This window comes from Heptranchias perlo, chromosome 31 (assembly GCF_035084215.1).
Source record: "Heptranchias perlo isolate sHepPer1 chromosome 31, sHepPer1.hap1, whole genome shotgun sequence".
In the NCBI taxonomy this organism is placed as follows: Eukaryota; Metazoa; Chordata; class Chondrichthyes; order Hexanchiformes; family Hexanchidae; genus Heptranchias; species Heptranchias perlo.
In genome coordinates this window covers 5,588,955-5,603,546 of record NC_090355.1, presented here as the reverse complement: position 1 = coordinate 5,603,546, position 14,592 = coordinate 5,588,955, and the positions used below count along the sequence as shown (strand labels likewise).

Below are 14,592 nucleotides of genomic sequence, written 5' to 3'. Positions count from 1 at the left end.
AGGACCATTGTCCTCCAATTTTTATAGACTAAGGGTCACTTAAAAAATCATTATGAGTCTTGCTGTTGGTCCTGGAACGTCACTGCAATTGTCAAAGGTTTTTATCCACGTCCATTGTGAAGGGATTCGCAAAATTTCACATGTTCCCCCCACCCCGAAGATTTATTGGAGTTATTAAAGAAACCCTGGTGTGACTGTTTTAAAAAATCCAAGGTCTCTCAAAATGGCTGCAGTCAGACACATGGCCAAGGACCGGCAGATTTGAAATTGCATTTTTCAACAACTTGGCAGGTTTTCGTGTCTAGACAGGTTTCTTTAAACAATGCAGCTGCATTCTAGCCCTGAGGCAAGCTATCAACATGGCCGGTCAACACATCAAAATTCGAGCAGGAAGTGATCGCAGGACAAAAGGTGAACCATCAAGGTACATTCGGAACAATGGTAAAGCAGTTAGCATACAGATCGATACAGGAAACGGCCATAATGTAAATGGGCCAGAGATGGGGTCCTTTGTCTTACGTTTCGTGCTTAAATCAAACAATGAAGCAAGCTGATAAGGTATGAAAAAAACCTGTTACCAAGAGGGTATAACTGAAGCTGCCCAGTATATTTCTGGGGGTAGTAGTAGTAGTAAGTAGTAGTAGCTGCTCTCTGCGCCTCTTGGCCCTGTCCTGTCTGTCTGCTAGCAACTAAGAAGGAAGCCATCCAGTAAACCTCGCAACCACATGTCGACGGCAGCAGCAGGCACAGGGGCCAGGCCTTTTCATCTGTTTTCACCGGTGAGCATTAATTTTCTGGCTGCCACAAGATAACCTAGCATAAGTGTAAGGTTGGGGGTTAAGGGATATTGCTAAACTTGTGATTTTAGAATTTTCCCTCGATGTGTCTGTTTCTTTCAACCCGATAAGTGTAAGACTGTATTACATCCATAGCGATTTCTTTATCTTCTGTATTATACTGTTTACCTTGTAGTTTTAGTTTTCTTATTAATAAACATTGGTTTTCCTTGTACCAATCCACTGGTCTGTTTGTCTGTCTTTGTTACCACTCGATAAGTCCTCAGCTCAGAATCAGGAAGGGGTAGGCGATTCGCAACCGCACTGCGGGCAGGGCAGCTCAGGAAAAACATAACTGGCTGACCTATTATAAGCCCGAGAAACAGTAAAAAAGAAACCCCTTACAATTGTAGGGACTATAAGTCAATCACTAAGTTGGGAAGGGGTATACAATTTAAAAATTGTCAATCTACATTTGGAATTTGGTACTTCAGCAGGATCGGGCATGGCTATGATTCCCTCTGTGGTCGAATAGTCTGCCAAGGCTCACATATGAAGCATGGCCTCTTGGTTGGGATTCTGGATGGTATCATAGCCCAGCATGAGTCAGTGGCCCAGAAATTCATTGAGCCTGCGCCCACTTTACCCGCGTAAAACGGGCACCTCAGCGTCCAATATGTGTCGCCTGCCATGTTGGTAAAGGTTCCAGTATAGGCGTCCAGGACCTGTGCCTGAAACCAGCGTTAGGATCTTTGCACATGCAAAAGACCCCCTTCACGAAATTGGGCTACCCTGAATGCAGCCGGCGCTGGGTCTGCCCCTCCTGATCGTTCCAATCACTTTGTCCCCTCTTTTCCTCCCGATCACCTCCCAGGACCTATCCGAGGGCTGTGGGCGGGAAGGCAGCCTGCCCAACTTTGCCCTGGTGGAACCAGCGATTGCCGTCCGCAGCTTGCCGGCAACATGCCGATGAGGCCCGAGGTCCAATTTTGGGAGAGCCTCGGGCATCCTATTTCACGCCCAAAAATGGGCCGAAATGAATTTCCATCCCAGGAGGAAAAGGAGAAAATCTTTGGTGGGGAAGTAAGTAACAGGATTATAGTGTAACACATTTAACCAGAAGGTCGATCTGCAGCCCTGTGGAACTGTACCCAAGCAGGGGAAACAAAACAGAGAAAAAGCAATGGAAGGAGAAGAAATGGGAAATGGTTATTAAAATGGGAAAAGCCTCTGCGGTTTCTGGAGACATATTTGCAGTCACTTTCAGTAGGGGAGTTTAAAAAAAGATTAAGTGCGTCTACTTTCACCATCGGTGTTAGGACTCACCTCGCCCCTCCACCTCCCAGTACTAGTGCAATGGAATTGCCGGTAAGGATCCTGGCCAAGCGGGAGAAGTCTGAGTGACGGTCAGGCAACTTCTGAGAAATCCTTTGGTACATCTCGAGCTGAAAAAACACAGGACCAAAAAAATATAAGCATCAGTTCAACTGCCGGTGGTGGTACAAGTGCTCTCAGTGCCCGAGTCAGGTACGCTATTAACATTAGATATTGTATTGTATCAACATGCAAAGAAACTCCGTAGCACAAATTTACTTTTCTAGTTTAGTACAGCTTACACCTTGTGAAGCTTCTCCATCGAGTTTGACATCCTAGCCTACATCGCAGTTATGTCCCATGTGACAGGAAGGACCGTTCTTACAACATTGTGAAATGACTCAGCTGACAGTAGAAGAAATAATAGAGTGCTCCTCCTCTAACACACCAGGCATTAGAGGGATGATATACCTGTGTACGTTTTAGATTACTCATTGGCGACTATGATCTTGTTCTTTGGGGGTGCAGTTCAGCCTCCACATATTAATGAATATTGTGCCAAAATAAGGAGAAAGCTTAGGATGATCTCCCTTTAAGACTATGACTCTATATTAGCAGCCACCTTGGTTACCCCCCCGATACATAAGGGCCTTTGTTCTCAACCGCACCCCAGCTCTGAACCAGAGGAGGCAGCAGATAGATCTTAATTCTGAACAAGCTCCAATAGGCGAAAGGCTTTTAAAATGGAGTCTCGTAACCTGGTGACTGAACTCCAATAAAAGAGCAAGGAAAGGTCACATCTACAGTGACATTCTCCCCCACTCGATCAGCCCTTGTGCAAATTAACTATGTCAAAGTAAACAATGGAATTGGGAATTTCTAAGACCTGGAGGAATTTTCTTGGGGCATCTCCTGCGCCAGTGCCAGAGGTTTGGCAGAAACCTCGTGTAACGGGCGTAAACTTCCGTCAAAGTTATGGCATGGAGTGGGACAAGCAGACCTTGAGGAAATTCGCCCCCACCCCAACGTTGAGCCGAGTTTGGAACACTGCAGTGCTCAAGAGTTTATTCATCCATGACCATGAGATCAAGGCAACGTGCCCTGGAAAAGAATGGAAGTACATGCAGATTGCGTCAGGAGAAACTGTGCATCCGGATCGAAGAAGTGGCCATTGCAGAGCTACAGTTATCAATGCTCACATCACAGGTTCACTGATTTGCATAATCCGTCTTTGACAGTCAACTTCATCATCAATTGCCCTGCACTAACAAGCGTTCTAAGGATTAGTGCTGCTTGAATCAGCCACAGCTGATGCGTTATCAAAGTTGCATTCCAACTTAAATTAAAATGTAATTTTAAACCACTTGAAAACTCATTTTATTTGATACAGCCTAGAGGCACCGATTCCAAAGCCTCAAACGGTGATCAAGGTTACAGTACATGACCCATTTGTTCACATACTGCCCCCCCTCATACTGTGTGGGTTGCTGCTCTCTTCTGCTGTGTATTAGTTCCAATATATGAATTGGGACTTAAGCTATTTACAGTTAGCAAGTTTAACTAATTATTTCTGCTTAGACCACGTTTGTTGGCAGAAAGTTAATTTAATTTTTCTTGGAAATAAGGCAATATGTCAAATTAAAGTTAACGCCAATATTGTCTGCTGGGCTATAAATTGGAACATTTTGACATAATTTTACAGCGAGCACAACTATCAAAACGTGGAACTTGTCTGGGATGATACCAGCTGTTTCTCTCCATGGCACCCACTGAACAGAATTGTACTCAGCACAGGTCAGCTTAAAATATCCAGCGCATGACGCTCAGCAACATCCTCAAGCCTTCATTAATCCTTACCTTAGAGCCTGTACAGTTAGTACAGCACACACCACGGCTAACACAGTAACCCTCGTACTATTCACTGTACAGGAGCTCTGTAATTAGTACAGACTAACTCTGTACCCCCATTTTATTAACTGTACAGAAGCTCTGTATTTGTACAGCACACACCATGACTAACCCTGTAACCCTCATTCTGTTGATTGACAGGAGCTTTGTACAGTCAGTACAGCACACACCGTGACTAATGCTGTAACCCTCACCCTGTAGACTGGACAGGAATTCCATATAGCACAGATACCCTCAGACATAGTTGGTTCCTCTTAACTTGCTTCAGTTGTCCAGGAAATGTTGAGACTGGATATTCCCTGTGATCAGAGGGCCAGTTACAGCTATGTTGCCATAACAGGGTTTCATGGCAAACATCTTTGCATGTTCATTGCATTATGTGACTGGGAAGGAAAGTCTAAGGGAACACTTTCATTTTTAAAAAAAAGGTAAATACAATTTGCCTATGCAAAGAGTGCAGACCCTCCCCATTTTTTATCGAGGTAAAATTATAAACTTAAATTTAATGTCTATTTAAAACACACAGCACCTTTAATGAAAGGTGGCAAACCTTTATTGCTCTATTTACCAAAGAGTTAAATGCAATACACAGATTGAATAAAAATGCATCAATGCCATACCAGCACTGGGAATACAAATGTCCCAGCTGTAACATGGCTTCTGGGGGTCCAGCAGCTCTGGAGTTGCTCTCTGGCCGATCTGGAGTCCCCTCCCCACCCCATGCTGTTTACAATGCAGCCACTCGGGGATGCTCCCCATAATGGATCAGATGGAACGGCCTTTCAGGGAGGCAGATCTTATTCGAGAGACTCAGTGTTTAAGAAAAATAAAGAATCAAATAAATTTAAGGTGAGTTTAACATTTTTTTCTACAAAAAGGGAAATACTTTAAATACTTCCCTTTAATAAGGGAATCAATCTCAGGATGAACTACCTGCACGCAAAGGATAAGATGTGTCGATAAGGCAGTGATGTATTTTGACACGATTGCTGCACCTTTGTCACAATATTTGCAAAGATAAAAGTCTTTCACTTTTCATTAAAGACGTGCCTTTTTAAGTGACTGGATGTACTTGTTATCCTCTTGTCCATGCAGTAAGTGTTGAGTAACTAAGGGTGAAGTTGAAAGAAATCCAAGGGTATTATTAGACCTAGTACTCAATATGTCCAATCAGTCTGGAGCAGCAATCAATACCACCCCATCTCCAACCTTCCTTTCCTCTCTAATGTCCTTGAATGTGTCATCGCTTTCCAGCTCTGTGGTTGCCTCCCTCAGAATCCTTCCAGTCTGGTTTGCTCTCTTCTCACTGCACTGAAACAGCCCTAGCCAAAGTCATAAACAACATCCTCCGTGATTGTGGCTGTTGTGCATTAACCCTTTTGATCTCTTTGCAGCATTTGGCATGGTAGTCTTTGCAACCCTCCTCCAGTGCCTCTTCTCTGTCACCAGTTCCATGGGACTGCCCTACCAATCGCAACATAGTCAGTGCATCTCCATCAATGGCTTCTCTTCCTTCCCTCACACCTTCATCTCCAGAGTTCCCCAAGGATCTACAACTTGTCCGAAACTCTGTTGTATGGTAACCTGTCCTCCACTGAGTCTCACTCTCCCATCATCCTGTCCTCTCAAACTTACATTGGCTCTCCATCCCCTAATGCACCAAGTTTACAATCATTGCCCTTATCTTCAACTCGTTCCATGGCCTCATTCACTTCTCATCACGGAGATACAACGAAAACATTCAAAGACTTAAGGTGGTGCAGACAAGAGCCACACGACCGGTACCCAGTATTAAAGTTATGAGGAGAGATATGGATTCTTAAAGCCTGGAAAGGAGGTAAATAAGCAGCAACATCCACTTCCTCCACCACCAGCGCACCGTGGCTGCAGTGTGTACTATCCACAGGACGTACTGCAGCAAGTCGCCAAGGCTTCTTCAACAGCACCTCCCAAACCCGCGACCTCTACCACCTAGAAGGACAGGGCAGCAGGTGCATGGGAACAACACCATCCTGACTTGGACATATATCTCCATTCCTTCATCGTCGCTGGGTCAAAATCCTACCTAACAGCACACGGGTCCCTTCACCACATGGACTGCAGCAGTTCAAGAAGGCGGCTCACCAACACCTTCTCAAGGGCAATAAATGCCAGCCCTGCTAGCGACACCCATATGCCGAAAATGAATAAAAAGAGGTACATGAGATAGTAAGCAGTATAGAAAAGGTAAACCCAAAACAATGACTCCACATTAAACCCTGACAATTTATCAAGGGGACACCAGCAAAAGCCAAATTTAGGCTGATGGGGAGCTCTTCAGAGAGAGTGATCAGTACGTAGAATGGATCTTCAGGAGGGTAATGGAGGAAGAGGCCCTGGAATGATTTAAAGAACAGTTGGATGCTCTGCTTGGAGGCAGTATTTGTGGATAGAAGGGCCGAATGGCCTTCCTCATTGTATGTGTCTTATGATTATATCAAGTGTCAACTCCCGGACTTAAACAATGCAAACCAGATAAAGGCCAGTAAGTATCTCAGCGAGGGCTGCCTTGGCTCGTGCCCATCTCTGCGTCAGGTCTCTGTACATGCACGCTCTAAAATTGGTAATGTGCACAGCCCCCACAGCTGAACAATGCACCACCCTGAGTGAGAAAGGGTATTTAGATTGCACTGCGATGCACAACCTACATCACTCAATTATAATATCCAGCACAGTGAACTCCAAACCAGGGCCATCCAACATCCTCCGTCACTACATCACAATTACACTCGGCTGTTAAAAAGCAGTTATAAACTATTAACTAAATGCAAAAATTATGGTGCTTTTACATTCAGGCCCTGGATGAATAACCGAGATTTCCCCCTCCCCCACTTGCCCCATTTGAGGGGATAAAGGGAATGCAATAGCGATAGCGAATATGGATTTTCAGAGGCATTCGATAAGGTGCCAGGATTTTTCTGTTTTTTTGCCTCTCCGAGGAGATTATACATCTGAGGGGGGTTAGGAAGGGTCTAGTCATCGTGCTCCAGACGTCATGAGTGTGGGGCAGGCTTGATGGACCAGCTGGTCTTTTCCTGCCCATCATTTTTGTATGTTTGTAGGTGTCCCACAGTAGGCATGCTTCAAACATAGAGGTGTGTGGTATAAGAGGAAATGCAGCAGTTCTCTCTCTCTCTCTCTCTCTGTCTGTCTCTCTCTCATGTTATATATAATGTGGACTCGGACACAGGAGCACACAATACTGAAAGGAGAATACTAAAGTAGAGGGCAGTTGGCAAAGAACAAAGAGGACTGTAAAAGACTTCAGGAGGACATGGATAGGTTAGTAGAATGGGCAGAAGGATAGCAGACGCAATTTACTGCAGAGGTGTGGAATGACGCTGAAGGGGGGCGGGAGGGGTTGAACAGACAGAATTAGGGATTCAAATTTGTAATTCCCTGAAAGTGTGAATGCAGGTGGATAAAACCATGAAAAGAGCCAGCAGTATTTTGGATTTTACAAATAGGACATATAGAGTACAAGAGGGAAGAGGTTATGATAAATTTGTACAAGGCAATGGTTAAGCCACAGTTGGGGTACAATGTGAATTTTTGGGTGCTCCATCATAGAAAGGACATTACTCCCCCTCTCTGTGATGCTGCCTACAAATGACACGCCCGAGATTGGTGTGCAGCTCCTTTAAAATAAAACATGGGATCAAACCATGTCGAGAGGCATTTCCACGTTCCCTACCAGCTTAGACGGCCTCTTGCGAGAGAAGACTCGGCGAGGACAGCAGAGGTGAAGATGCCCCGAGCACCAGCTCCTCATGTTGAGCCACTCGACGGTGCGAGCTGGTGTCGGCCCATCCTCCTTGTGCAGAAGGATGAGTTGTTTGAGGGCTCGCACGGCTGTGTTCTCCAACATACGCTCCAGCTGAAAACAAAGCGATATACAGATTACAGGCGTGAAGGGCGGTGACTTGCACTGAGATTTTTAAGGAATAATTCATTGTTGCAACATTGATTTTCTACCCTGTGGTGTTGAACTTAGCCCAGTTAGAAGGGGAAATGATCTCCTCTCTCTTCAGCTGGTTTGTTGGCCTCATCCATTTAAAGCAAACCTTGCCCAATGCAAAGGGAGCAGCATCATACTGGTTCTAGCCAGTGTTGATCAGGTGAACCGCTCCACGGCGGGCAGCCTGAGCCACTCCATGTAACTCCACTGTGTCGCCCATCTCTGTTCACGATACCATGTTTTACAGTTTGCATCACTACTCAATCCAGTCGGCAAGCAGATAAACTGGAAACCACAAATACATAGAAATGGCTGGCATCCAACTTTCATTCCCTTCCTGGTGTGAGGAAGCACCCTTCTCCAGTCTCTTGCCTGGGAGGACAATCAAGTCACACTCAAAGCTTTCACACAGTTGAGATTTCAGGGCCAGAAAAATACAATGGGACTCTTGGAATAAACTGGAAGGCACTGCAGCATTGTTGTGTCTGCATATGAAACGCTCTACTATGAAATTGGTCCTGAAACAGTCAGCAGACAGCAAAGGAACCATATGACCAGTGTACACAAAACCTCTCCAGTCAGAGCAGGGATGTGACAGGATCTTTTATTAAAGTGGAATAACTTAAAAATAAGTCATTCATCTTCTCTCCATCTCTTTGTGTTTCTTTGCGCCCAATGTCAAAAATTCAATCTATTGACACAGAGATATAGATCTACACAGTGAAAGGTAGACAGGTACATGATTGCATTTCCTTTAAAAGATTTGCCCCACCTCTCCGACTGTCGGCTCCTGTTCTCCCAGCCCAACAATAAGGATGCAATCAGCCTGCCTGATACAGCGCTGGGTCCAGGGAGTCATGCTGCTGTCGGACTGGTACAGCACAATTCGATGGATATCTTCTTGCTGCGCTAGCCAGCTTGACAGTCGGTACTCGTGGATACTACAAGGACAGAAAGGCAAGAGACAGTTCAGAAACAAAACACTGGAAACCCTCAGCACGTCAGCCAGCATCTGTGGAGAGAACGGACAGGTCAATAATTCGGGCAGAACTCTTCTTCTGAAAGAGATGAAAACATTTTAATAGAATGAGAAAAGGAAGGGGGAGGGGGAAAAACAACCAGATACTCCAAGCACAGAGAGGAAGTTAGTTAATGCATCGCTTGTAGCCTGCTTAAAAGAACAGCAGGAGATTATTAGATGATGCATAAGATCGGCAAGGTGACTTTGGACCTATGGTTCCTAAAGCTTTCCACCACTGGGGTGTTTATCGTCTCATGTCTGGGTCTGTTATAAACTAATTGATAGAGATTGATTGCTACGATTAGTCAACGACTCCATTATCATGTATCATGCGACTCCCAGGTTGGTAGAAGGCCAACTAGATGGACAGAGGTCTTTTTTCGACTAGCAATTCCTATCTCAGTAAGAGAGAAGCATTAAAGAAAGCAAAGAATGTATGAATAGCTCCAGCAAGGAGAGGCTCATCCAAGGCAAAAGGCAAGGAAGGGAAATGTAGGAGGATGAAGTGCAGTCCCTGCTGAGAACAGACTATTCAAGGTCAGAATGGGATTGGCCAGAGGGGATGATGAAAATCTGGCAACGGGTGAGGTTAGGCCATGATTGAATCTGCCTCCTCCACCCCCTCGGGCAGTGCATTCCAGATCCTAACCGCTCGCTGTGTAACCTCCTAACCTCACCCATTGCCAGATTTTCACCATCCCCTCTGGCCAATCCCATTCTGACCTTGAATAGTTTGTTCTCAGCAGGGACCGCACTTCATCTTACCCATGTAACTGTCCAAATGCTTTTTAAAAGACAAAATTGTACCCGCCTCTACTACTGCCTCTGGCAGCTCGTTCCAGACACTCACCACCCTTTGAGTGAAAAAATTGCCCCTCTGGACCCTTTTGTATCTCTCCCCTCTCACCTTAAATCTATGCCCCCTCGTTATAGACTCCCCTACCTTTGGGAAAAGATTTTGACTATCTACCTTATCTATGCCCCTCATTATTTTATAGACTTCTATAAGATCACCCCTCAACCTCCTGCTCTCCAGGGAAAAAAGTCTCAGTCTATCCAACCTCTCCCTATAAGTCAAACCATCAAGTCCCGGTAGCATCCTAGTAAATCTTTTCTGCACTCCTTCTAGTTTAATAATATCCTTTCTATAATAGGGTGACCAGAACTGTACACAGTATTCCAAGTGTGGCCTTACTAATGTCTTGTACAACTTCAACAAGACATCCCAACTTCTGTATTCAATGTTCTGACCAATGAAACCAAGCATGCTGAATGCCTTCTTCACCACCCTATCCACCTGTGACTCCACTTTCAAGGAGCTATGAACCTGTACTCCTAGATCTCTTTGTTCTATAACTCTCCCCAATGCCCTACCATTAATGGAGTAGGTCCTGGCCCGATTCGATCTACCAAAATGCATCACCTCACATTTATCTAAATTAAACTCCATCTGCCATTTATCGGCCCACTGGCCCGAACTAACAAAACGTCTCTTCTCTCCACCAATGCTGATGAACCCTACTTTCTGTTTTTGTTTCAGATTTTCAACATTGCAGACTTTGGCTTATTCAGAGGTACAGTTACGGCATCAGTAAACCTATCCTAGATGAGGCCAGCCTCACTCCCTTTTGCAATTCCATCTTTAAAAGAATGATGCATTATGTATATGGAGAAACTGTTTCCACTGGCAGGAGGGTTGGTAACCAGAGGACACAGATTTAAGGTAATTGGCAAAAAATCCAGGGGGCAAATGAGGAGAATTTTTTTCCGCAGCGAGTTGTTATGATCTGGAATGCACTGCCTGAAAGGGCGGTGGAAGCAGATTTAATAGCAACTTTCAAAAGGGAATTGGATAAATACTTGAATAAGGGAAATTTGCAGTGCTATGGGGAAAGAGCAGGGAAGTGGGACTAATTGGATAGCTCTTTCAAAAAGTCGACAAAGGCACGATGAGCTGAATGGTCTCCTTCTGTGCTGTATGATTCTATGATTCTTTATGCAGCTACTCTAAATCAATGTTGACCAGTAGAAACTGCTGACTAGCCACAGGTGTGGCTATGGCGATAGCATTTTAGCCACATGCACTATTTTAGTAGAAAACACCTTACCTGTACTCACAATACAGGTAAATATACTTCACACGAATATATTTACTTAACAACCATCTACCGCCATTCAATAAGCAAGGAAATAAAGCACGTAAAGCAATCAAGAAAGAGTCACACACTACTTTTTGTGCTACCATTTTACCAACAAACACACACAAAGGTTAAAGTTCACATGCATACGCCATACGAATGAGAATTGAGATCACATGCTTATTGACGGTGTCGGTCATTCATTTTTCATTTACCAGTTGGAAATTAAATTAGCCTCATCTGGATTCCCAATTAGTCACATGTGGCTAGTAGCTAACATATTGGCCAACATTACTTTAAACCATCAGGATTCCTGTTTACCTACACTTCTATGGAAGAGCTTGTTAAGAGAAACCTGAATTGTTTTTTTCCCCCCCCTATTAATAGCACTTCACACCAGCATAACACTCTGTAAATAGGATACACGGAAACCAGACACAATAGGAATAATAATTGTTAGCAAAAAGTAATTTTCCCTACTCTAGCCCAAGAGTATGCAGCCTGAATGTAGTGCTCCCAATACCATCTTGCCTGGAATCAGGTGATTCAGCACAAATGAGGGAACAAACCTGGGACCTTATAACATTACCATGCCACCAAACCAATTGAGAAAACCCAAAGTTTGGAATAAAATTTGGTTTCAAATGATTCCAAACTACAATGCTCCTGAATTTGGAATTCTCTTCTCGAGCCAATTGTTACCATCCAATTTCCAGCTGGTTTCACTATCCAAAATGCTCCATAGGGCTATATCTGTATGTTCACTGGTGTCTCTTGTTACTGTTAGCCAGAGTACAGGCATTGAGAAGATAACCTGTCGCCACCAAACACCCCTCTTGTGAAATCAGAGTAACCAAACCAAAGACCAGAGTACAAACAGCTATAATGAGCTAGCTTGAAAGAGATAGGAGGTTGAGTAAGGCAGGATGTAGCTTTACCTGTCTAAAGCAGTAGATCCAAGGCGCTGTTTGATGACATCACTATTCAGTAACAAGGCAGGACCTGTAAAGAAACAGTTGACTTTGTTTTTTTTTTGAGTTTAATGTAAGGTGCACCGAATATTCCTGGAGGGGTTTCACACAGTAAAAATTACTTTCAGATTTTGCTATGAGAGCTTACATTGCAATTAGTTTGTGTGTAATTAAAAAGAACAAGTGAAAAAGTTCAAGCAGCCATCACTGGGTTAGGGGAAATGATTCATTCGTCCGAAACTTGCATTCTCACTGCCTCTGGGGCTTTTCATGCAATGTTATGGTAATCGGCAGCAATCATGAAGAAAGTGTAGAAACTCAGGGCTGATATTGCGCTGTTTAAAGCCAAATGACTTGCCCTACTCGTCATTCCTTCATCGCCCTGGGTCAAAATCCTGGAACTCTTGACCTAACGGCACTGTGGGAGTACCTTCACCACACGGACTGCAGCGGTTCAAGAAGGTGACTCACCACCACCTTCTCAAGGGCAATTAGGGATGGGCAATAAATGCCAGTCTTGCCAGCGATGCCCACATCCTGAGCATGAATTTTTAAAATTGCAAAATTACAATCTCAAAATTGCACCTCAGGAAACCCATCGTAACAACAACTTGCATTTATATAGCACCTTTAACATAGTAAACCATCCAAGGCACTTTACAAGAGCGATGTCAGACACAGATATTAGGACAGGTGACCAAAAGCTTGGTCAAAGAGGTAGGTTTTATGGAGTGTCTTAAAGGAGGAGAGAACACAATGTGGTATATAAATAAGCACACATGGTATTATAGAGCATCGTCACTCTATAAAGTAGTTTTTGGGAGCATGTTCATTTCTGAGGGCAATGGGGGTAAATTGGATTTGGAGGCTCTGACCGCTAATTCCACACTTGAACGTTGGTTTACAAGCAGTGAGTGCAACTCGTTCACCACCTGCAGACTGCCGGTGACTCAACACACACACCCACTTACACGGTGCTAGACTACCAGGACTGTACCCTTTACCAGAGACGCTTTGTGAAGGGAGAAGAATATAAAAGATCCAATTGTGAGGCTATTCTATGCCTACTGGATGTGAAAGTAATACTGAAGGACAGTGTGCAGCAAAACAATGACCCGCGTACAGGAGAGAAAGAGGGAAAGGAACAGATCCGGAATAAGAAAGAATCCAGTTTAGTTTGCTGCTGCACGTGTAGTCATGTTGGACACTCAAATAGGGTGTAAAGCAAGTGGTCACTTAATCCTTGACAAATGGAGACTAACCCACTGTACCGAACCTGGGCAGCTTCACCCGTACTCTGTGGGAACCACACAGCTTTTCCTTGCGCTCAATCCTAGCACCACAACCATCTTGTAGCTAGATAATTGCATCATGGTCACAGTGATAATACCCGCCACCAACGATGGGAAAACAAATTACAAGATTTCTTTGCGGATTTTGGCCCTGGAGTTGGAATGACCAAAAATGTAAACTTGACTTTTAATTTTGATTTAACAACTCACTAAAATTCACTAACAAGTGTCTACTTGGCGCAATGGTAGCACTCTCACCTCCGAGGCAGAAAGATGTGGGTTTAAGCCCCACTCCAGGACTTAAGCACGTATTCTAGGCTGACACTTCAGTGCAATACTAAGGACGTGCTACATTGTGGGAGATGCGGTCTTTAAGATGAGACGTTAAACTGAGGCTCAACTCTCCTGTTCCAGTGGTTAATTAACAGGGGTTAATTAATAACCTTGTTGTGCGGGGTCCTTTAGGGAAGAGTGACCATAACAAGATAGAATTCTTCATTAAGATGGAAAGTGAAGTAGTCCAATCTGAAACTAGGGTCCTAAATCTAAACAAAGGAAACTACGAAGGTATGAGGAGTAAGTTGGCTATGATAGATTGGGAAACTTCATTAAAAGGCATGACGGTGGATAGGCAATGGCTAACATTTAAGGAACGAATGCATGAATTGCAACAATTAGACATTCCTTTTAGGTGCAAAAACACAAAAGAAAAAGCGGCCCAACCATGGCTAACAAAAGAAATTAAGGAGACTATTAGATCCAAAGAGGAGTCATATAAAGTTGCCAGAAAAAGTAGCAAGCTTGAGGATTGGGAGCAGATTAGAATTCAGCAAAAAAGGGCAAGAGAATGAAAGGGAAATCACGTTTGACAAACCTACTGGAGTTTTTTTGAGGATGTAACTGGTAGAATAGATAAGGGAGGACCAGTGGATGTGGTTTAATTGGATTTTCAGAAGGCCTTTGATAAAGTCCCACATAAGAGGTTAGTGTGTAAAATTAAAGCATATGGGATTGGGGGGAATATACCAGCATGGATTGAAAATTGGTTAAGAGACAGGAAACAGAGAGTAGGAATAAATGGGTCTTTTCCGGGGTGGCAAGCAGTGACTAGTCGGGGTACTGCAGGGATCAGTGCTTGGGCCCCAGCTATTCGCAATATATATCAATGATTTGGA

At 44.1% G+C, this 14,592-nt stretch overlaps 1 protein-coding gene across 2 annotated transcripts in view; it reads right to left on the bottom strand.

Moving 5' to 3' along the window:
• The window catches only part of pnpla7b (patatin-like phospholipase domain containing 7b), a 293,395-nt gene that overhangs the window by 91,523 nt on the left and 187,280 nt on the right, over positions 1–14,592 (bottom strand). For both annotated transcript variants that reach the window (XM_067969546.1, XM_067969547.1), the window contains exons 23-26: positions 12,093–12,156; positions 8,768–8,936; positions 7,732–7,914; positions 2,103–2,221 (exon numbers count right to left, since the gene is read on the bottom strand). In XM_067969546.1, coding sequence (XP_067825647.1) covers positions 2,103–2,221; positions 7,732–7,914; positions 8,768–8,936; positions 12,093–12,156 — 535 coding nt within the window. The remainder of the gene's footprint in view (positions 1–2,102; positions 2,222–7,731; positions 7,915–8,767; positions 8,937–12,092; positions 12,157–14,592) is intronic.